Source organism: Aotus nancymaae, unplaced genomic scaffold (genome assembly GCF_030222135.1).
Source record: "Aotus nancymaae isolate 86718 unplaced genomic scaffold, 86718_ANA_hifiasm-v0.15.2.pri h1tg000004l, whole genome shotgun sequence".
Classification (NCBI taxonomy): Eukaryota; Metazoa; Chordata; class Mammalia; order Primates; family Aotidae; genus Aotus; species Aotus nancymaae.
The window spans coordinates 16,008,474-16,033,435 of NW_026988415.1; the positions used below are offsets into that span (position 1 = coordinate 16,008,474).

General features: G+C 39.2%; 1 protein-coding gene across 1 annotated transcript in view; it reads left to right on the forward strand.

Annotated features, from left to right (window-relative positions):
• Positions 1-24,962, forward strand: part of GPC4 (glypican 4) — a 121,153-nt gene that overhangs the window by 78,747 nt on the left and 17,444 nt on the right. Inside the window, exons 2-3 of the mRNA XM_012474342.2 lie at positions 186-344; positions 14,926-15,317. Coding sequence (XP_012329765.1) covers positions 186-344; positions 14,926-15,317 — 551 coding nt within the window. The remainder of the gene's footprint in view (positions 1-185; positions 345-14,925; positions 15,318-24,962) is intronic.

Here is a 24,962-nt window from a genome sequence, read left to right on the forward strand (position 1 = left end):
TTTTCTCAAAAAGGGAATGAATATTTTTAGGCTTCCTGAAACTTGTTAGATATACATGATGCCTGGGCCTTTGCAGGAGCCTCACAGGTTGAAATGATCAGTGTGTGTGAACCTAAATCAAACCCTTCCCTTTTGGACTTGATGAATGATGATAGACATTGACTGTCCTACTTTTTATCTTGCAGGCGATCATTTGAAGATCTGTCCCCAGGGTTCTACCTGCTGCTCTGAAGAGATGGAGGAGAAGTACAGCCTGCAAAGTAAAGAAGATTTCAAAAGTGTGGTCAGTGAACAGTGCGATCATTTGCAAGCTGTCTTTGCTTCACGTTACAAAAAGTTTGATGGTATGTTATTCAAGTCATATGTAAGAGCCGACAGTTGAGTCTGTACCGTAGCTTTTTCGCAGCTCCTCTGCTCCTTCAGCGCTTAAATTTTCTCCCGCGATGTTGTCCTTGTTGGATACCAGAGACAAGTTAGCCCTGTAGCTTTATGGCTAGAACACTTCCAGATGCACTGGAATCTGTATGGTAGGCATTATGGAAATATGGTCACAAGGAGCCAAAAAATAGATTATTTTAACTTAAATGCTTTCATTTATTTTCTTGGGTGAACACAGAATAGTGTTGTTGACGCAAGTCCCTTTAAAAAAAAGAGACTTCCTAATAAAAAGCAGGCATCTGAAAACTGTCTTAGTCAAAATAGCCAAAGATAATTTACAGACGCTGGACTTCAAATTAAATTTCAAAATGGATCCCCAAAGACAACTAGAATTCCTAGAAGTTTTGCAGAACACAGATAGGATTAAAGTTCTTGAGTTTCCATGCAGCAGAGACCTAAAAGTAGCTATTTTACTATAGTCTTCATTAAGCTGGGCTCCACCCTCAGCCTCACATTAGCTGAAGCTCTGGCATACTCTTTCTATGTGAAAGCCATGATAGAAGAACCCATTCTAATCACCTGTGCCAGACATGAGTTCTCACAGGCACACTTTCTCTTAATATTGAAGAAAGAGCCAATATGAGCTAATTGAGAGTGCACTTTGATCCTATCTGAACAATGGTACAGATAACAGACTTTAAAAAGAATATGGAGTCCAAAACACCTCAGGATTCTTTTACTTGGTGCTGTTCACTCAGTTTGAAGATTGTTATGAAGTAGATTTAGTTTTAAGAGAAATGATTTCCTTTGTGCCTGTTTTAAAGGCCATTCTAATTACATAGTACCTTTGAAACATGCTTTTCTTGACATTATGTGTGGTGAAGAAGTACAAGACAAATTTTCTAGATATGAAATGTCTCTGAGTATTTCCGCAAAGTGCTTGTTACCATGGCAAGAAAGTTAGACTAAATTAGATTTGATATAACTGATAAGGCAGTCCTCAGTTAAAGAACAGGTTGTATTTCAAATGTTGGCTTTGAGATTTGTTATTTCAAACTTATAGCCAATTTAATAAGTGTTAGTTAGGTTCCCAGGCAAGACCACAAAAGCACATTTAATTTATAATGTAGTTGAACTAAAACACTGTCTATGTAGTATACTATTGATCCTACCTATTTTTTGAAACACATTGTATGCAAAATTGTGACTTAGTTCTATCTCCTTTCCCTGGATGAGTGGGGACAATTTAGATATCTATATATTCTTCTTATTACCCATATTCCCCTACATATATGCTGTAACTGTTAAGAGTATTTAACAGTGTGTTAACACCATATGAAAATGGGTGTTATTGGCAAAATATATCATTAGTCCTCCCTGTCTCTCCTGATCACTGAATTGTTATTGAAAAGAATGGTGTTTTCTTGACTATGGCATTTCTCATTCAAGATAATAACCTAAGTCTTTTATTTTACTTTGAGGAGAAAACTTAGAAAGATAATTAAATGGTCATCTTTGAAAACGTAAGTTGCTGATATTTAAAAATCACCGCTTAGGGGCTTCATAATGGAATTTAGAAGGAAAAAAATTCTGCTCTTTAGAAATGACTCTTCTGTTGGCAGCACGATGTAGTGGAGATAAAGTTGTTTCCAAGTTCCAAGGCCTTCTACTGCAAGTCACCTCATTGCTTCGTTAGACTTGTATCTTCCTGGCATGGAGCCCATAGTCATTGCCTATGGGCCTGCTGGTTTAGCTATTCTTTTCCCTTCTCGCTCCCCATGGTTTTATAGCACTACTCCTATGAGTCCAATGTGTAGTTTTTTTTTCCTCTTAAACCATGCAGAGAAACTTTATCAGTAAGTGTTAACATATGTTTTTTTAAAAAGGATAGAAAAACAGTTTTTCTTGCTCTTCCCTACCAGGCTTCACATTCAATAAATATGTTAACACTATGCCTTTATCAGTTTCAAAACATTAATGTTTATGAAACTCCAGTTTGTTTTTTCTGACTTAAAATTAAAATACGGCATAGGCTGGGTGTGGTGGCTCATGCCTGTAATCCCAGCACTTTGGGAGGCCAAGGTGGGCAGATTGCTTGAGCCCAGGAGTTCAAGACCAGTCTGAGCAACATGGCGAAACCCCGTGTCTACTCGAAACATGAAAATTAGCCAGGAGTGGTGGTGTGTGCCTACGGTCCCAGCTACTTGGGAGGGTGAGGCGGAGAGGATCACTTGAGCCTGGTAGTTCAAGGCTGCAGTGAGCCAAGATTGTGCCACTGAATTCCAGCCTAGGCGACAGAGCAAGACCCTGTCTCAAAATAAATAAATAAAATAATATAAAATATGACATAGTCAATAAAGTTAGGGAACATGGATAAAAGTTTTCTTTTTTAAGAGGTAGTAGCTGAAATGTATTTGATCTGGAGATGAGTATACTGAAATGCTGGAATACTGGAATGCCGGAATACTTTGCACATTCTCTCCAAGTTAGGTTAAAGAAATGATTAGATAATTTTAATTTTATATGCCATAACCTCAGTTGGCCCAGCAAATCATAGTCCCCTAGTGGGTACTGCATTGATTGACTATTTTATTTTTTTTGAGATGGAGTCTTGCTCTGTTCCCCAGGTTGGAGTGAAGTGTCACGATCTTGGCTCACTGCAACCTCCACCTCCTGGGTTCAAGCAATTCTCCTGTCTCAGCCTCCCAAGTAGCTGGAATTACATGTGCACACCACCACGCCTGGCTAATTTTTGTATTTTTAGTAGAGATGGGATTTCACCATGTTGGCCAGGCTGGTCTCGAACTCCTGACCTCAGGTGATCCACCTGCCTTGGCCTCCCAAAGTGCTGGGATTACAGGCATGAGCCACCACGCCCTGCGATGATTAACTAATTTTTAAGGCTGTCAATTAGGACTTGCCAGTACTTCTCAAGGCCTGACAATCCAAGGGCATTGATTAACAGGCTATAGAATATATCCTGACTCTCAGAAATTCAAGGGTGGGTGCTTTGGTCAAAGAAGTATCCAAACCCTTATAATAGCTAAACCCTGGATCATTGGTGTGAATGGAAGAGAGAAAGTTGGGCAGACTAAAAAGATGGTGGTAGGGAACGGGAACCAAGATGGAGCAGTGAGGTTGCACAGAGACAGCTGGGGACATACAGTAAGCAAATAGTAAAAGGGCACATGGAAACATTTTGGGTCAAGCAACTTCAGAGGAGCACCTTTTGTCATCTCCAAGCTTACAGTGTAAATTCAAAGGGGTGATCTTGACTCCAGACAACTTCATCTATCATCAAAACCTGTCTACGTCTGTGAGATAATACTTCTTTCTAAGGTAGAAACAATTACTTTTTAAAAAATAAACTTCTCAACAAAAATAAAGTTTGGGAGCTTGTAGAGAGTTAGCCTTCTGTTACCGGAAATCATCCCATTATCCCAGTTTTTCGTAATTCTTCCTCGATTGACACTGATCAGGGTTCTAGTGTCAACTCTGGCATTTTTGGAGTCATTGGATTTGAGGGATGAATCTCTTCTCCAGTTCCCTTACCTCTAAGGCCTTTTTTGTTCTGTACTTTTAATTTTCTATTGTTTGCACATCTCAAGAGACTGTACAGTCTATATCAGTTTTTAAGATACAAATGTGTGTGTGTGTGTGTGTGTGTGTGTTCAGACTTGGGTGAAATACAAGAGAACACTTCCTCCCCCTCTAAAATTATCAGGTTTCCCATATTTTAAGTATGTATTACTGAATTTAAAGACTGGCCTCTGTGTTTTTCTATGCTGTAATTTTTTTTAAACCTACTTTTTAAACTTAGGATGTTTACCAGAAATCTGCTATCTGCTGGCGACATAGAGCCAGGTCGTGGTAGTGACAGAGCTAGCTGCTCCCCCTCTTGGCCAATTCTGGGAATTTTTTTGATAGTAGAGCTGCTAATTAACATAGCTGAATCAGTCCTCTCATGAATATGCTAATCACCTACTTAATTCAGGAGGAAGTTAGGGAAAATTGCTTGGCAAAGGGAAAAGAAATAGAAGTGGGGCATAATCCGTGTTTTGGGACCACAGCATAAAGACCCACCCCCAAATGCCTGGCATTTTGTGAGAAAATAGTTGTTTTTAAAAGAAGCATAGTTAAAAACCCAAATAGGTTAAAGTGATTAGAGCTGCCATGTTAAATGTATTTCTGAATTTCATAGTAAAAATGTTATAGCTATGAAGTAATATTGCTACATAACTGCCTGTATCAAACTGTAGGTATTTTGCATGTTTAAAGAACTAAGGAAATGGATGTTGTCTGATGCTAATCTATTGGGAAAACTCCGTTAATTTGTCATTTTTAGAGCAAATTTTGGAACTTTGGATGGCAGGCAGTACACAGGGAATTATCATCCTAGTTCTGCAGTGAACCCACAGTGACTGTGACCTGTGGCAATTAACTGAGTCTCAGTTTTCCCATCCATAAAATGAGGGGGTTGAGCTAGATGCTTTCTAAAACCCTTTCAATTCTACCAATTCTGTGAATCTTTTAAACATGTGACTAGACCAGCTGCTTTAGTGAAAGGCCTTACAAGATGTTAATTACCGTCTGTATGGTACCCTCTATTTTCCCTCTATCATTTTTTAACTCGCAGCTACTTTCACCAGGTCTTTGAAAAACCCTCCCATGAGCCTGAAGCTTGTTAACTTGAATAATAGTAGAAATTTTCTGAATTAGCTTAAAATGCACATGAAAGAAATTATTGTCTGTCCCATCTATCTGCATGGGCCAAGTGTAAACCAAGCAGCTACCCTTCCCTGAAGCCCTAAGGCCCCTTGTTTCCTATCACTTCACAGAAGCAGGGCACAAAGCACTCTTCAGACTTAGCCGAATCTGTGTTTTAATCACTGACTGCAAATTTTCTGTAGTTCATATTAGCCATTAACCAGTGTAGAAGCTCAGTGAGTGGGAGGCATTAGAATTTATAGGCCCATGAGAGGCATGACTTCAGTGGAAGCGAGCTGTCCAGTCACCGTAAAAGACAAATACGTCCAGCTAAGCTTCATGGCCATTGACTAAGCTGAAATTTCTGGAATTTCCTGACCCCTGACTTTATTTTCTACCTATATAGATAATTATCATTTATCCAGACACACTTACTTACTAAAGATCCCCTGAGAGGGTTTTAGGTTGGAAAAAGTCTAAAATATCCTCAAAGTAAGTGTGTCACAGAAATGTACAGCCTAATATATAACATTGATTGGTTTTTAATCCTCACCTCACATTTCATTAAGACATTTACAAAATTCATTACTTTCTAAGACCTCTGCTACAGTGCAGCAGGCGACATTTCATAGGCTGAGTAGTCTCAAAAGTACAGAGAAAAGACATGAGGCCTCCTGGCCTTCCTGCAAAGGTAGTGTTCCTTCCAGATTATGCCAGTGGTCGTTGATTTAGTTTGAAAGCACTGCTACTCTTTCCTTCATGATTCTATTTTATTTTCCTTCCATACGAAAGAGACTAAAAAGCTGGCTATTTTTGCTAATTCTTTTATAATCTCTGTGAAACTTGACCAGAATGAGGCACTGCCAACCTACTGTAATCAAATCAAGAGCTCAGACAAAATGCACACATTTCTCTATTGACAAAGGTTTTCTGCCTTTTGAGTTGTTTTCTGAAGTGCGACCAGTTGTGGCTCTAGCATTGGCTATCTCATCGGATTGAAAATGCTTGTGCAGCTTCTACAGAGCCCAAAGCACTTTAACTTTGGGCCTCTCCTATCAGCTTTGACTTCTTCAGAAGGCATGCCATTAGCAAGAAGCAATGGATCTGTCTGGAGGGAAGTAAATACATAGAAGAGCTTCAGATGGACTGCTTTTATCAACTCTGTTGGTTCATTGCTCTTTGGGCCTGGGAGTTTAAAATGTTGTTCATCACTGCTTGCTCTACTTCTGTGTGTCTGTCTGTCCAGGCAAAGAACAGGACTTAATTGATCTAGCACTGACTCCAACTAATTGACTGCGAGAATTCCCTATCCAGACGGGCTTCGGCCCTTTCTTGTTCATTGTCCACACCCATCTTCATCACCCTCTCTCTTGAAAAAATTACCAGAGCAATGGAAACTCTTATAATAAATATGACCCTAACAGCAAGGATGGAACATGGACACACCCTTTCTGCAGATAGATTTGGCAATGTGTCAGCAGTTTTGAATATGTTCATACTCTTTCATTTAGTAATTCCACTTCTGGGTGTGTATCCCAGGGAAAAACAGATCTGCATAAACACGTATGTATGACGTTAATAGGATATTCACCACAGCATTATTTCTGGTAGTAAGAAATTGGTAATAAGCCTACATGCACCACAATGATTATATTATGCTCCATCCACTTGGTGTCATTGTATGCAGTCATTAAAAAGAATGCTTCTGCCAGGCTCATGCCTGTCATCCTAGCAGTTTGGGAGACCAAAACAGGTGGATCACTTGAGGTCAGGAGTTTGAGACCAGCCTGGCCAACATGGTGAAACCCCATCTCTACTAAAATACAAAAATTAGCCAGGTGTGGTGGCATACTATGCCTGTAATCACAGCTACTCGGGAGGCTGAGGCAGGAGAATCAGTTAAACCCGGGAGGCAGAGGTTGCAGTGATTTGAGAAGGCACCACTGCACTCCAGCCTGGGTGACAGAGCAAGACTCTGTCTCAAAAAAAAAAAAAAAAAAAAAAAAAACAAACAAACAAAAAAAAAAACAACTGATGCTTCTGAAGAAGTTTTAATCACATTGAAAATACTAACCATATAGTGTTACATGAGAATAGGGTGTAAATACATTCTGATTTCAACCATGTGACCACATGTATTTTCATAGGAAAAAGGCAGGAAGAAAATTTGATAAGTCATTGTTACTGCCTTTTAGCAGTGGGGATTATGGGTAATTGATATTTTCTTCATACTTTTCCAGATTTTTCAAGTTGCTACAATGAGGAATACGTTTTAGGAAAAAAATTAAATATGTCTGTATGAAAAATATGAAAACTGCTTTGATGAAGTTTTAAAAATAATGTTTTTCTTTTTTATTAAGTATTACAGTGCTCACTGTGGACAATTTGGAAAAGTAGAAAAATATATCAAAGCCTCCAGCAATTAAATAGAGTAAAGGGAATAAAGGGAAATAAAGTTACCTTTGAAAGCATGAAGGTATATCACTTTTCTGATTATAAAATGTCACTGAAAGATCTGGGGAAACAAAATCAAGAAAGATAGAATGAAAAAAATTACCCTTGATCCCCAGCACCCAACCATCACTCCAGTATTTACCTCATCTTTTTGCATACATAGATAATACATACACATACATGCAAATTGGTATCATGATGATTTGCTATTTTGTGTTCTAATTTTTCTCTTGGCCCCCCCACTTTTTTTTTTTTTGAGACAGAGTCTCGTTCTGTTGGCCAGGCTGGGGTGCAGTGGCTTGATCTCAGCTGCTCACGGCAACCTCTCCCTCCCAGGTTCCAGTGATTCTCGTGCCTCAGCTGCCCAAGTAGCTGGGACTACAGGCACATGCCACCACACCTGGCTAATTTTTGTATTTTTAGTAGAGACAGGGTTTCACCATATTGGCCAGGCTGGTCTCGAACTCCTGACCTGAGGTGATCTGCCCACCTCGGGCTCTCAAAGTGCTGGGATTACAGGCGTGAGCCACTGTGCCCAGCCTGATTTTTCTCTTGACATTAGATGATTAACAGACGGACTCTATTATCAGGTGTGTATATGAAGCCATGTGGTACCTCTCTGACTGATTCACTGATCCACATAGAGGTTAGTTGTACATGGAGCACTTGCAATGGCTGCTCCAGCTCCCTAGCTTACTTGTATGTGCCTGAAGCCTTCTCTGGGCATTTCTGAATGCACAGAACTCTGGGCATGCTAAAGCCACCTGCCTAGCTGGTGCTGAGAGTGCCCTTAGTAGAAATGGAATGATGCCCAGCAAAAGGGACCTTACAATACTGAGCCTGTGTCCCTGGCCACGTTAGCCAAAGACGGGGGCCATGAGTAAACATCGTACTTTTTTCCTTGGAGCCTTAGCATTCAAAATGCATTCACGAATAAAAGCAACTTTGGGAGGAAAGGCTGATCTTATTTTGGCAGAATCCCCTAGTACTCTGTGATATGCTAATAGCTCCTAATAAGAGCTACAGCTGGTGATTGGCCTGTCCACCAAGGAGCAGCGTTTTTTTTTTTTTTTTTTTTTTTTTTTTCCCCTTAGGGTCTCACTCTGTCGCCCAGGCTGGAGTGCAGTTGTGTGATGATAGTTCACGGCAGCCTTGAACTCCTGGGCTTAAGCAATTCTCCCACCTCAACCTCCCTGGTAGCTAGGACTACAGACATGTAGCACCATGCCTGGCTAAGTTTTTAAATTTTTGTAGAGATGGGGTCTCAATTCCCAGGCTGATTTCAAACACCTGGCTTCAAGCAGTCCTGCCACCTTGGCCTTCTAAAGTGTTGGGATTACGGGTGTGAGCTGCTGCACCTGGCCAAGAAGCAGCATATTGATTTGCTATCAGTTGATAAACATAAGTTGAGTATACAATCTTTTGGTATACCATGCCGTAGCAGGATTGTTGAGGAGTGAGATTATGCCATGCTCGAGAAAAATGCCTGTTTAAAAAAAAAAGCAAAACATAGACTTTATCAAAAAAGCAAGACAGAATGAGATAGTCATAAACCAAAGTTTCAGGTTGTCAGTAAAATGCTTGCTGCTTCTCCTTTTTTCCCTACATTTTTAAATGCTTATGTTTGCTGTTCTTCATTAATTACTTGATCTTGGGTGAAAGAATCAATGGGTGTAACTGTTTAAATTTTCTTAGCAGTTTGAAAGGTATGATTTGTAGCATTTACAAGGAGGCTTCTTTTTTTCAGTAATTTTGTTGATCTAGTAGCTTAATGCTTGCATGCCATACCAGGGGTATGAAATATAGCATTTATAGTAAGAGAAAATCAATCCTTATATGTAAAAGGCAGCTTCCTAATAATGTAAATGCCAGGTGGTAATTTATAGCACCAAGCAAATGGATCAAATAAAAAGGGCCCCAATCTCTTAAGGTTATGGGTTAATTCTAGAATGCATTCTAGTTCATTAATCAATAGCCAGTTGATTATTTATAAAGGAGTAACTAATGTGGCATTTAATAGCAGAACTGGAGGTTGTTTGGCCTATTTCAAGAATTGTGATGTTTATTTGATGCAAGACAAGTAGCTGGGGATAGAAGTTCCAGAAGTAAAGTTCCAGAAGTACATGATGCTCTTCTCTTTTTTAAAAGGCAGGATATTTACATAGAAAACCTTTGTATGGAAAAGTTTTGCATTTTCACTCTAATTTTTCCCATGTTAAATTGGTAGTACTACTTACATTTAGAATGATTAGATTTTAGAATTGGAAAGTACTTAGAATCCCCTAGCTCAGTCCTTATACCAAGTGGACTTCTGGCAAAGAAGGTCATATGCAAATGAAATACATGGGCAGGGGGTGTTGACATGCTGATTAATTCTTATTTTTTTATATGTGTGTGGTGTGTATGGTATTCTCTTATTTAATGTAAACTCTCTTCTCAAGGGTGAGGTTTCCCCATTCCCTATTTTTCACCCAGCAGTCACTCCCACCCTCATAGATGTCTGGGATGTTTCACAACCTTGGAAGGTAGAATCATTAAGCATTTCCCTTAGGATAAACAGCTCCCAATTTTATAAAATCTTGAGTCTTCTTAGGAGACCTCCAGCAACTTTGGCTTCATTTATGTCCCCTCAGATGGATAATGTTTGACTCCACTAGGAAAGATAAAAACCATTCTTTAAAGATTGTTTAAAAAATGATTGTAGATACAAAGAAACTGTAAGAGTGACAACACTGTCATCTCACATATTAGTAATAATGTTTATTTATTGTGCATCTACTTTATGCCAAGCATTAGCCATATGAGGTGAGTGATAATAGCCCCATTTTCTGGAGGGGATAAAAGAGGCTCAGAGAGATTAGGCCTTTTGCCTAACCAGGGTCATACAGCCCCTGAGTGAGAGATCTCATTTTTCCCACTGTGTCCTGCTGCTTTAGATTCATAGCATGTTACAGTGTCTATTTCCATCCCTGTGTTGAGTGGCCATTCATGAGTTCAAGGAGTAGCAGCTGCTTTATCTTTAGAACATATATACCCAGGCCTTCAAACTGAAAATTGGAGGGGAAATAAACCCTGATCACAGGCACTATATTTCAAATGCTTGTAAACCGCCACCTCTCTAACTTTCTTTCAGACACTGGTAGCTTTACTTAAAACAGATTCCCTCAGCAGCATTTTTTCATGAATACAAGCAATTGCTGCACGGGAGATCTAACTTCCAATTTGTTTGGCTTCTGATTGTTGTGGAACCCTGGTTTACATTGCTCTTGGCTGGTTCTTTCTTAGTCACCAAATGTATTGTAATTAGTTTGAAGCATAATGATTATGAGCAATGATTGCTAGGTGTCTAGGGCCTGTACAGCTCTTCTTCAACAGTTAAGATCTGACCCTGATTAGGAGTTGTGAGAATAATTGAAAAAAAATGGAGATGAGCATTGCAGCGATTGCTGAAGTTGCCATTGATGGCTGTGGAACAGGATCTGAATGGCTAATTTATGCTTCATTCTTCATTGTAGAAGTAAATGTCATGGGAATAGAAAGGAGGATGGGGATGTGAAAGAAGTATGCAAGAACATGCAAGCTGCTAGTTTAATAGGAGGAACAGATGCAAAAGGATTTTTCCCCTTTTTTCTAATAGCAAATTATTATGCTTTAGTTGATATTGTACCTAATTGGTATGGATTTTAAAATTTAAATGATGTCTGCCATCCTTATGAAGTCCCTTTGAGGCAAAAGGCAAAAGGCATAGGTTGAATAGTCCCATGTAACAGGGCTAGTAAGAATCAGTCTAAAAAGAAATGAGTCTGGGTCTTCTGGATCCCCTGATTTTTGTTTGATTGATTCTCATAGATTAAATAGATGAATATTTAGGAACTTGTTATATGTAATGAAAGATTAACAATTTTATAGATGTTTAAAAAAATCTCTGGTGTTCTCATAAAACCGTACATGGAGAGTGGCAGTGTATAGTAAAGGTGAATTGGATGGGGGAAATTTATCTTACCAGAAATTTTCATTATGGTCTGATTGGGCAGGAAGAAGGTTAAGATGCATGGTAAAACAACATGTACTTTGATTTGAGCCCATAATAGCCATTCAGTACATACTTGTCAAATTGCATAGCCATTTGGAGAAATTACATTGTGACGTTTTAACTCGTTTTATCAGTTTTATAGAATTTCTCAAGCATTTATTAACCACATGCTCACTCAAATGGTCTTTATATTTGCAACTTATATAGCCACATTAAAGAGTCTTTTAAAATGTGAAGGAAAGAAAATAAATTTTCTGAATGATGAAATGAATTAGGATTAAGGATGCATATAGCACCAAGCTAGGCTCTTAAAGTATAAACTAACATACACACACAGACACACACACACACACACACACACACACACACACATTCTTTCTCTCTCTCTCTCTTTCCTAGGCATAATGTGAATTGTGGAAGCCAAAGTATGGTTCATGGTGGGTGTTGGACAGGGGCATGTCAGTTTCAAATTAGTCTCCTCTTGATTAGGCCATTTCTCTTGTACTCTGAAGTAGCTTAACCTGAATGAGGAACTCTAAGCTAGATAATGTTTTGTTTTTTCCATAAAGTGTTCAGTGATTTAGTGTTTGACTTGCAGCACTTTGTCAAAAGGCTAAAACTTGACATTCATTCATTAATTAGAAGTTTTAAATTAAAGCTAAGCTAGAAATGCCACACTGTACGCTACCCCACCCCTAAAAACTAACATGACTCTAGGTGACATTCATTAAAAATGCAAGTGAATTTTGAGAGTTACCTACTAAATAAGTATGAAAGCACAAGTAGAATAATTCTGAATGTCTAGTTTCTTCTGATGTGTGCCAATTTTATGAGCAATATAGTAAAAATTCAGTATAAGGAAGGACCTGTGGTTACTGTTGGAATCCACTCTTTTTAGTCATGAAATATTAATAGCACTGGATTGACACAAGGCTTGCATATTGTTCCCAATGATGACGAGGCTTTATTTTTCCAATATGTGATAGCTATGTGTGCAACACACTGGTCATGTAATAACGCAACCCACATGTGCCTTCTTTTATGTCTTCCATGAGCAATCACCACTGGGCAAGGATGCTAGCAAAATTGAAGCATGGTGTGGAACATGGACCAGATGGCATTTAAGCTCCCTTCTCAATTTTGAACTCTAGAAAAGTGCTGCATACATTTAATCATCTATGTTAACACTTAGTTGAAAGAGTTCTACACAAGAAAATTTTTCCCCAAGACAGTAAGAAAATCATTCCTAGGAATGTAACAAATTTATTAAAAAACACAATTCATTGGAAAGACATTTTCCCTTAATTAAAACATTAATGCTTACCCTGACTGCTTCACACTCAACACAGCCCCTGAGTTGTTGGTGATTGCAACTGACAGGTGAAATGGGAGACGTTTCAGCGGCTATAGCAGTTGTTCTCAAACTTTAGGATATATCAGAATCACAGATGGCTGAAAATTTTGGCCTATCTACCAAGCCATTCGGCATGTGGACAAGCCAGTTACCTAGCTGGTGCTGAGAGTGCCCTTAATAGAAATGGAATGATGCCCAGCAAAAGGAACCCTCCAGGGTTTCTGATTCCCTAAGTCTGGGGTGGGGCTGAGAATCTGAATTTATAGCAAGTGCTCAGGTGATGCTGATGCTGCTGGTCCCAGGCTCACACTTTGAGAACCACTCAGGGGATTTTGGAGAGAATAAAAGGCCATCCCAGGTAGCTGATTGGTGTGCTTCTTATATTGTTCCCCTAACTCTGTGCACTTTCCGACCTCTCACTTTCAGAGAGAGAACTTTGGTAAAATGGCAGGCTGCACACTTACAATGAGGATGAGTTGACCTGCCTATTTGTTTACTATGCAGAGGGAGTCAATTTCCCTTTCTTTCTCTGAAGAAAGCCTAGTAAATAAAAGACAAGCAATAGTAGGGAAAAAAAAATAGATAAAAGGAAAAGGAGAGAAGCAAAGAAAAAAAAACCCACAAACCATACGTACAATGTTTGAAAAGCTGGAACTAGAGGGAACTGTGGACTTCAGCCTCAGGCCTCAAAGCAACCACTAAATGATGAGTTAGGGCCTGAGAGGCATAGGTATAGAATCTCCTGGCATGTCAGGAAAGTCACGCACATATATCTCCCTGCAAAAGACTTCAGCTTCCTCAGTCCAGGTTTTGAAAAGCTATTTGGAATTACTGGCCAGTCTCTGAATTGCCCGCCCAATGTGAGAAGAGAACAGTTTTGTTTCTTAAGCTCGCCAATATTCTGGCTTTGAAGTAGGTGTCATATTTTCTTTTCTGCTCCATATTTACTCAGAGACAGTTTCTTATTTGATGTGGTTCTTATATTTTGCTTTGGTATTTGTTATATTTCCTGCTTATAAACTTGATATCACGAGGTGTTTATTTTTATAACGTGCAAGAAATTCTTTAAGAATGATTAATGTTATAGATACACTGTTGGCTTGTTTTTTCATTGAAGTTCCTGAGGAAAGCTTCAGACGTAAACTAGTTTGCCATTTGTAGTTAAGAGATTAAAATCTCTAATACTTAGGCTGTGGCTATATGGTAGTCAAAAAATTGATCTGAAATATACTGTATTTATGATTAAGTCCATTATGCATTCTTCTCTGTCGCACGCGCACACACACACGGAACATTGAAAATAGTCACATGATGTTATTGTATGAATCCTTTAGAAACACAGATCACTGGATACTCCCAATTTGTACTACTGTCACAGAGAAACACCCAGGAACTTATATTCAGAAAACTCATGTGCCTGCTTGTAGGGGTGTTTGAGTATGTTTCCTGGCCTCAAGCATTTTCCAGGCAGCTATAGTGCATGATTGTATAGATAAGTAAAAAGGAGAAATGAAAAAGAAATTTATGGCCAAGTAAAATAACAACTTTTGAAAACACACGTCCTGGTCTTAGGTTACAATTAGGAGGCATGATTAAATTTGGCTTATATTCTGAAGTAAAAAGTTCTGGGAAATCTCATGTTTTAGACTTAATGTGCCCATTTTTTCCCCCAATTTTTCTTTATCCACCTATGACAGAGAGAGAGAGAGAGAGAGAGAGAAAGAATGAGAGAATGAGAGAATGTGTGTGTTGTACTGACTCCTGAGAAGTTGTTGGTTTACATTTTCATTTTTTTTCCTCTCTCAGACACCTATGTAAGTGACTTTGTGACATAGTTTTCCTTTCATTGACAAATGTTTCCTACAAAGAAACATGTTTTCTAGTTTAGTTATGTGGGGTTTTTTTTTTTTTTCAGTTTACAAATTTACTAGAAAAGCAGTTATTTAAATACTGAAAACTCTTTCCTTTTTCCTCTTTTTTTTTTTGGTTTTGTTTTTAGAATTCTTCAAAGAACTACTTGAAAATGCAGAGAAATCCCTGAATGATATGTTTGTGAAGACATATGGCCATTTATACATGCAAAATTCTGAGCTATTTAAAGATCTCTTCGTAGAGTTGAAGCGTTACTACGTGGTGGGAAATGTGAACCTGGAAGAAATGCTGAATGACTTCTGGGCTCGCCTCCTGGAGCGGATGTTCCGCCTGGTGAACTCCCAGTACCACTTTACAGATGAGTATCTAGAATGTGTGAGCAAGTATACGGAGCAGCTGAAGCCCTTTGGAGATGTCCCTCGCAAATTAAAGCTGCAGGTTACTCGTGCATTTGTAGCAGCCCGTACTTTTGCTCAAGGCTTAGCAGTTGCCGGAGATGTTGTGAGCAAGGTCTCCGTGGTAAGCACTCTTGTCTTCTCTGTTTTTGTTTTTGTTTTGTTTTGTTTCATGTTGAAAGAATGTTTGGGAAAGGTAGAAAAATAAATCAGCAGAATTCTGTTGGCTCAATAGCAGCCTTTTCTTCCTCTCTTACCTCTTCTCTCCTACACTTTGTCCTTATACAGGTACATTTTAGAGTTACTAAACAATACTGTGATCAGACTCTTCACGCATCATTATTATTGTGGTTTCTTTTCTAGCTATTCTTAGAAAGGGAAATGTATGTTTACTCAGGAATCTTCATTTTAAAAGTGGGTTAATACTGCCGTACCCATTTTAGCTCTTATTCTACTTCCTTTCTACAGAAAGAAGCATACACACACAGGCTCCACATTTGGTTGTTTCATGTGACTATGAGCCTACTAGTTACAGTCTAGGAAAACATTTGATCCCCATGAACATGTGTTTCCTTGTTAGGAGGTGTACTCAGCTCTTTGGAAGATAGGTTTCTATGGCAATTAGTGTGGACAATACTGCTGTTGACTCATGATTTGTAGGATTACTAATACAGAAAGTGAAATTGTAATATTTGACCAGGAGCTGATGAAATGAATCTGTTTCCTCATTGGTAAATTCAGTGAATTGGTCTAGATAGACTCTGTTCTTGAGCAGGATCTTGCTCTAAGGGCCTCCATGAGAAGAAGCAACAGAGAAGGAAGTCTTTTGTGGGTGAGACCATGCAACCGTGCCTTTACCTCCCAGTTCCACCAGAGAATCTTTGCTTTCTTTGACTTCACACAGTAGGGATCTGAGCAAGATTTCAAGGGGAAAGGGGTTCCCACTGCTCCTTCACTGCCACTCCCCTCCCCCAAATGAAATCTGAAAACTTCTCTAAGACCTTACCACCTCTACATTTCCAAAAGTCGATACCAGGGAAGAAACAGAAACATACGGGGGCAAAGTGATCTTTTCAAGGCTGTTAGTGCTGTCAACTTTAGGCCCTCAAAGGGAAAGCCAAATTGCAGGCCGGTGCTAAAAAGCCGGGATGCACGACGACAGCAGATTCTGCTGAGGCGATTTGGTTGTTTTGAGGACTGGAAGAATGGACAGCATAAAAACTGGACAGCACTACAGACATGAAAATAGCCACCTGATTGCCTCTCAGAGTTCATCTACAGTTAGGGTGACCATATAATTTATTGTCCAAACAGGACACTTATTGTCTAAACCAAGAGGTGCTTATTAACAAATTAGTCTCAGGTGTCACTAATTGTTTTTTGAGATGGAGTCTCATTCTGTCACCCAGGTTTGAGTGCAGTGGTGAGATCTTGGCTCACTGCAACCTCCACCTCCCGGGCTCAGACGATTCTCCTGCCTCAGCCTCCCTAGTAGGTAGGATTACAGACATGTGGCCACCACGCCCAGCTAATTTTTGTATTTTCAGTAGAGACAGGGTTTTACCATGTTGGCCAGGTTGGTGTTGAACTCCTGACCTCAGGTGATCTGCATGTCTCAGCCTCCCAAAATGCTGGGATTACAGGCATGAGCCACTGCGCCAGCCAGGTGTTGCTAATTGTTAATAAGTAACCATGACTGTTGTGGAGTGGCCAGGATACATGGCTCACTCTAGTTACAGAGAAAACTTATGTTCACCAGAGTGAAGATAAAGATTCTAAAGAATGGTTTATTATGAAAAATAGGTGTTCATAGGATTGTTCATATTAGAATTGGGTGATAATAAGGATTAGTTCACTGATTGCATACATTATGTTGGTTGTTCTCTCTCTCATCTCCAGGCCATAAACTGTCAGGAAACAATTTTTTCTAGTATGTTTTTGTTCACTCCTTATTTGATATTTTCATCATAAATTACAAATATTTGTTGGGGCATATGAGGGTGGAGTTGAGGGTAGGTGGGGAGATGATTGTTATAATTAAGGGAATAATATCTGATTCTTGAACCTCTGCCAACCCCAGCAACCATTGTTAATCTTGGACATACTTATGTCAGAGTCCCTAAAATAGTGCATAGTGAATCCAGATCAAAGATGTTTGCATTGTGGTACACCCAGCACATTTGCCCTCCTTCAACAATTCCTCATGTTCATCCTCCACTGAAAGGGCAGAAGGACACTGCCATGTGATTTGGACATCTGTGCCTGCATGTGCACGTGTGTGTGTGCACTCGTGCCAAAGAGAAGGGCAGAGAGTCAAGAGCTCTTTGCTAGTGTTTGAAAAGTGCTTTCTTTATGTTAACCCTCTCCCCTTTGAGTTCAGTGCTGACTTGGAGAAAAAGGGCCAGACACTGACTCAAGCCTGCCTTGGTGTTAGCCTCACTTCGCAAGGTTGGAGCTCTCTTGGAGAACTGAGATTCTGAGATTCTGGAACCTGTAAACATGGATGGGAAGGGTAGCCAAACCTAAAAGTTTAGAGACAATTGATTGCAGTTAGAGGATTGAAGGCTAGAAAAGGCTTGCCTTTGTTTCACGTCTACCCACCTCCCAGGTAAGGGGAAGTATGCAGCTGGGCCTTCCCTGTGTTGCATTCTTCTGGACATTGTTCTCAGAATTAACTGTGGGTAACCAAGAACCTTGACTTCGATATGTAAGATTCAGACACCCTTACTGATGCAATAAAGATATGTGACCCAATGTGAAATAGTCACAATCACTTTTTCTTTATCCTTTCTTTTTAAAAAGACGCAGGATCTCACTCTTTCACCCAGGCTGGAGCACAGTGGCATGATCATAGCTCACTGCAGCCTCGATCTCCTGGCCTCCAACAGTCCTGCTACCTCAGCCTCCCGAGTAGCTGGAACCACAGGCATGTGCCATCACGTAATTTTTGTTATTTTTTTATGTTTTATTTTTTGTAGAGACAGAGTCATGTACTGTGTTGCTCAGGCTGATCTTGAACTCCTGGCCTCAAGTGATCCTCCCACCTCAGCTTCCCAAAACACTGGGATTACAGGCATAATAACTCTCTGATGTTGCTTTTGGTATGAATTTTTCTTAATAGAAAAAGATTCCCTGTCCATCTTAGTATTGTTAAATTCTTTGAGAAAGTTACTTTTTTTTTTTTTTTTTGAGACAGAGTTTCGCTCTTGTTGCCCAGCCTGGAGTGCAATGGCGCAATCTCGGCTCTCCACAACCTCTGCCTCTTGGGTTCAAGCGATTCTCCTGCCTCAGCCTCCCGAGTAGCTGGGATTATAGGCATGTGCCACTGCACCCAGCTAATTTTGTATTTTTAGTAGAGATGGGGTTTCTCCAAGTTGGTCAGGCTGGTCTTGACTCCTCACCTCAGGTGAGCCACCGTGGCTGGCCTTGAGAAATTTACTTTCTAAATATAACCCTAATGATTTTTTTTTAGGCTTGATCTCTATTCTATAGTCGTTGTATTCTCATGTCAGCCTAAGAGATACTTGTGTAGTTTTATGGGTATACAGTGAATAGGAGCAATATGGCTGAGTTTACATAGAGTAAAACATAACTTGTCAATTGTTTAGTTGAAAATAAAGTTTTTTGGCTACTTTAAATATTGTGGTCACAATTGGGAATGTCTAAAAAAGATAATGTTTTTGCTTCACCACTGAGCTTCTAAACTTAAGGACTGACATGAAATCAAACCCTTTAAGTTATATTATCTAAATGAATAAGGACCATAGGCATCAAATCAGTTTATAAAGGTGCTGAATCAAGAATTCTATAAATATCAACCATCTGTTGAATGCATCTATATACAAGCACGCAAGGCATACTTGCATACCTGAGAAAATATTTATTACATTAATTTTTGGAATATGACAACCAGGTAAAAAACTTGAGATACAGTGGTATAGGAAAGACAATAAAGGATCTGGCTATCAAAAACATTTCAAAATGAACATGTTGCAAAATTCGTTTGATTAATTTATAAATAAGATTCTCTACCAGTTTGGATACCCAAGTAAGGTTTCATATACATATATATACATATATATATATGGGTTATCATCCCTGCTAACTCCTGCCCAAGAAGCATAGTTTGCAGGTGAATCTAGAACAACCCAAGAAATGAGTTTCTTCTTTTGCTGCCCAATAAAACTAATTGCTTTGGGCCTGAAAATAGACCTTTCAAAGTAAGGGATGTGTTCCCTAATTGAAAAGAGCCACGTCATCACCCGCTTCGTCTACAAAGAGATCTTTTTACTTTTCTTTTCTTTTTCTTTCTTTCTTTCTTTTTTCTTTTTTTTTTTTTTTGACACAGAGTCTTGCTCTGTCACCCTGGCTAGAGTGCAGTGGCACAATCACAGCTCACTGCAGCTTTGACCTCTGGGACTCAAGCAGTCCTCCTGTCTCAGCCTCCCAAGTAGCTAGGACTACAGGCACGTGCCACCACACCCAGCTAATTTTTCTTTCTTTCTTTTTTTTTTTTTTTTTTGTAGAGATGGGGGTCTCACTATGTTGCCCAGGCTGGTCTTGAATTCCTGGCCTCTAGTGATCCTCCCACGTCAGCCTCCCAACGTGCTGGGATTACAGGCATAAGCCACTGTGCCTGGCCTACAAAGAGGTCTTTGAAGTGAAATATGAAAAGCATCATGGTCTTGTTTGCATACATAGAGATGTTCCCACTTTCTCTTTATGAGTGGATGCCCTGCTTTTCCAGTTTACTTTTGCAGCAAAAGGGTTGCAGTTAAAAGTTGATCAATGATGTGATTATCACTGAGCCTTTGCAAGGCCATCAGCCACCAGCAAGCTTAAGTTATTTCAAGAGAAAGGCACTTCATAGTTGAAGTACACTTGCCTTGCTTTTGGTTTCTCTGGGCCCAAATCGCCAGTGATTTTAGCTCCATTGAGCTTTACAATTCAAACTTCCCCAAAGCCCCCTTAGTTAGTAACAGATGTTTCAAGAATACCCTTGTACTACACATCTTTGTATTACTTATTCCATCTTTATTTGTCATGCTTCATGATACATTTCTTATTTACCTGCTTGTAGCAGCAGTTTTGCCTGAAAGGATGAAGTCTGTTGTGGTCTTTCAGAAATGCACAAGTGGTTACATGCACTATGAAAATTAATAGCTCCTATGCCAAAGAGAGCTGCATTCTCATGGTTTCAATTAACACTGACATAATGGGACTATGTCTATATCCCACTCCAAACTACAGAAGCTATAATTAGAAATCAGTACCTCACCATAGGGATGTCTAAATGACTGTCCTGTCTTGAAAACAATTTTCATTGCTCCCTCTTTATTTCTATTTGCCTTTGTTTCGCATCTCCCCACCTCCCAGGTTAAAAGGAAGTACGCAGTTGTGCCTTCCCTGTGTTGCATTCTTCTGGACATTGTTCTCAGAATTACCTGTGGGAAACTGAGAAGCCTACAAGAGTACTAAACAAACTATTTTACTACTTCCCAAAATCATTATAAATACAAATTTTAGAAATAGTCAATACAAAAAGCTTTTAAGAAGCAAAGTGTAGACAGGTATGCAACTCTTAATTCTTTTTTACTCACAATCTTAAAATATAGAATTGCAAAGAGGAAGATAGGACTCAAGCCATTATGAGTGGGGAACGGGTGAAGATGGTAGGAGTACAGGAGATGTCAAATTGAATAAATCGAGTTTACATACTCATAAAATAAAAATAGAGCCCTTTTCAAGAGGTTTGACTTACTAGTGTTAACTGAGTCTAATCATTTAAAACAAAGACAAGACACACTTTCAAGTATTTATGAAGCTTCAGTTTTATCTACTAACATTGCCAGATATATTCCCAAATGAATATTTTGTTATGCTTTTCAGATTTTATTATTAGAGGAATCATTAGGAACTTCTCATCCTCCTTTCTTTGTGTATATGCATTGAATTCAAAACTGGCTAGGAAATTGTTTAAAAACTCATCACGGCCGGGCGCGGTGGCTCAAGCCTGTAACCCCAGTGCTTTGGGTGGATCACAAGGTTAAGAGATCGAGACCATACTGGCCAACATGGTGAAACCCCGTCTCTACTAAAAATACAAAAATTAGCTGGGCATGGTGGCGTGCGCCTGTAGTCCCAGCTACTCGGGAGGCTGAGGCAGGAGAATTGCTTGAACCCAGGAGGCGGAGGTTGCAGTGAGCCGAGATTTTGCCACTGCACTCCAGCCTGGTGCCTGGCGACAGAGTGAGACTGTCTCAAAAAAACAACAACAAAAAAAATCACATCCCATGGCAAGTATGGATTCTCTATCACTCTTACCATAATTTTGGGAAATAGTTCTGTTATTTCTATTGGGTGATTCTGTTACCAAGCAACAGATAAAATCTAGACCTTTTCTGCTTATTTGATACTATTGGCTGCGCAAAAAAAAAAAAAAAGGAGCAATGAATTTATGTTAGGAGGTGAAATAAACTAAAATGAAATGTATTTCTAGCTTCAGTACAGTGTGTTGACTGCCATCACTGTGTAATGTGGCTTAAGGCTCATTCTAAATTAATGAAATGAAATCCAGGCTGTGTGAAGAGTTCTGTTCCAGCATTTTTATTTTCAGGCTGCTTGTAGTATTTTTTAATGTGGTGTTTGGAAAATGCAGGTCATTGGGTAGAAAGTCTCAATGTATATGAAAAGAGTCTTTGCAGAAAAGGTGGGTTTTTCCAGTTCTGTGAAGAGGGTCATTGGTAGCTTGATGGGGATAGCATTGAATCTATAAATTACTTTGGACAGTATGGCCATTTTCACAATATTGATTCTTCCTAACCATGAACATGGAATGTTTTTCCATCTGTTTGTGTCCTCTCTTATTTCCTTGAGCAGTGGTTTGTAGTTCTTCTTGAAAAGGTCCTTTACATCCTTTGTTAGTTGTATTCCTAGGTATTTTATTTTCTTTGTAGCAATTGTGAATGGCAGTTCGTTCTTGATTTGGATCTCTTTAAGTCTGTTATTGGTGTATAGGAATGCTTGTGATTTTTGCACATTGATTTTGTATCCTGAGACTTTGCTGAAGTTGCTTATCAGTTTCAGGAGATTTTGGGCTGAGACAATGGGGTCTTCTAAATATACAATCATGTCGTCTGCAAATAGAGACAATTTGACTTCCTCCTTTCCTAATTGAATACCCTTTATTTCTTTTTCTTGCCTGATTGCTCTGGCTAGAACTTCCAATACTATACTGAATAGGAGTGGTGAGATAGGGCATCCTTGTCTAGTGCCAGATTTCAAAGGAAGTGCTTCCAGTTTTTGCCCATTCAGTATGATATTGGCTGTGGGTTTGTCATAAATAGCTTTTATTATTTTGAGGTACGTTCCATTGATACCTAGTTTATTGAGAGTTTTTAGCATAAAGGGCTGTTGAATTTTGCCGAAGGTCTTCTCTGCATCAATTGAGATAATCATGTGGTTTTTGTCTTTGGTTCTGTTTATGTGGTGGATTACGTTTATACACTTGCATATGTTGAACCAGCCTTGCATCCTACTTGATCGTGATGGATAAGCTTTTTGAAGTGCTGTTGCAATCAGTTTGCCAGTATTTTATTGAAGATTTTTGCATCTATGTTCATCATGGATATTGGCCTAAAGCTTTCTTTTTTTGTTGAGTCTCTGCTGGGTTTTGGTATCAGGATGATGTTGGTCTCATAAAATGATTTGGGAAGGATTCCCTCTTTTTGTATTGTTGGGAATAGTTTTACAAGGAGTGGTACCAGCTCCTCTTTGTATGTCCAATAGAATTCGGCTGTGAACCCATCTGGACCTGGACTTTTTTTGGTTGGTAGGCTATTAATTGCTTTCTCAGCTTCAGCCCTTGTTATTGGTCTATTCAGGGTTTTAACTTCTTCCTGTTTTAGGCTTGGGAGGGTGCAAGTGTCCAGGAATTTATCCATTTCTTCCAAGTTTACTGGTTTATGTTCATAGAGTTATTTGTAGTGATCTCTGATGGTGGTTTGTATTTCTGTGGAATCGGTGGTGATATCCCCTTTATCATTTTGTAGTGCATCTATTTGATTTTTCTCTCTTTTCTTTTTTATTAATCTGGCTAGCAGTCTGTCTATTTTGTTGATGTTTTCAAATAATCCAGCTCCTGGATTTATTGATTTTTTGAAGGGTTTTTGTGTCTGTATCTCCTTCAATTCTGCCCTGATCTTAGTTATTTCTTGTCTTCTACTAGCTTTTGAATTTTTTTGATCTTGCTCCTCTAGCTCTTTCAATTTTCATAATAGAGTGTCGATTTTAGATCTTTCCTCGCTTCTCATGTGGGCATTTATTGCTATACATTTCCCAGACTCTAGACACTGCTTTAAATGTGTTCCAGAGATTCTGGTATGTTGTGTCTTCATTCTTGTTGGTTTTGAAGAACATCTTTATTTCTGCCTTCATTTCATTGTTTATCCAGTCAACATTCAGTTCAGTTTTCATGAAGTTGTACAGTTCTGAGTGAGTTTCTTAATTCTGAGTTCTAATTTGATTGCACTGTGGTCTGAGAGACTGTTTGTTATGATTTTTGTTTTTTTTGCATTTGCTGAGGAGTGATTTACTTCAAATTATGTGGCCAATTTTAGAGTAAGTGTGATGTGGTGCTGAGAAGAATGTGTATTCTGTGGCTTTGGGGTGGAGAGTTCTGTTGATGTCTATTAGGTCTGTGTGGTCCAGATCTGAGTTCAAGTCCTGGATATCCTTGTTAATTTTCTATCTCATTGATCTAATATTGACAGTGGAGTGTTAAAGTCTCCCACTATTATTGTTTGGGAGTCTAAGTCTCTTTGTGGGTCATTAAGAACTTGCTTTATGTATCTGGGTGCTCCTGTATTGGGTGTGTATACATTTAGGATAGTTACTCTTCTTGTTGCATTGATTGTTTTACCATTATGTAATGCTCTTCTTTGTCTCTTTTGATCTTTGTTGATTTAAAGTCTATTTTATCAGAGACTAGGATTGCAACTCCTGCTTTTTTTTGCTCTCCATTGGCTTGGTAAATCTTCATCCCTTTATTTTGAGCCTATGTGTGTCCTTGCATGTGAGATGGGTTTCCTGAATACAGCACCCCAATGGGTCTTGACTTTTTATCCAATTTGCCAGTCTGTGTCTTTAGATTGGGGCATTTAGCCCATTTACATGTAAGGTTAATATTGTTATGTGTGAATTTGATCCTGCCATTTTGATGCTAGCTGGATGTTTTGCCTATTAGTTGTCGCATTTTCTTCATTGTGTTGATGGTCTTTACCATTTGGTACATTTTTGGAGTGGCTGGTACTGGTTGTTCCTTTCCATGTTTAGTGCTTCTTTCAGGAGCTCTCATAAGGCAGGCCTGGTGGTGACAAAATCTTCAGCAATTGCTTGTCCATAAAGGATTTTATTTCTCCTTCATTTATGAAGCTTAGTTTGGCTGGATATGAAATTCTAGGTTGAAAGTTCGTTTCTTTAATTATGTTGAATATTGACCCCCACTCTCTTCTGGCTTGTAAGGTTTCTGCTGAGAGATCCGCTGTGAGTCTGATGGGCTTCCCTTTGTGGGTAACTCGACTTTTCTCTCTGGCTGCCCTTAGCATTTTCTCCTTCATTTCAACCCTGGCGAATCTGACGAATCTGTGCCTTGGGGTTGCTCTTCCTGAGGAATATCTCTGTGGGGTTCTTTGTATTTCCTGTATTTAAATGTTGGCCTGCTTTGCTAGGTTGGAGAAGTTCTCCTGGATAATATCCTGAAGAGTGTTTT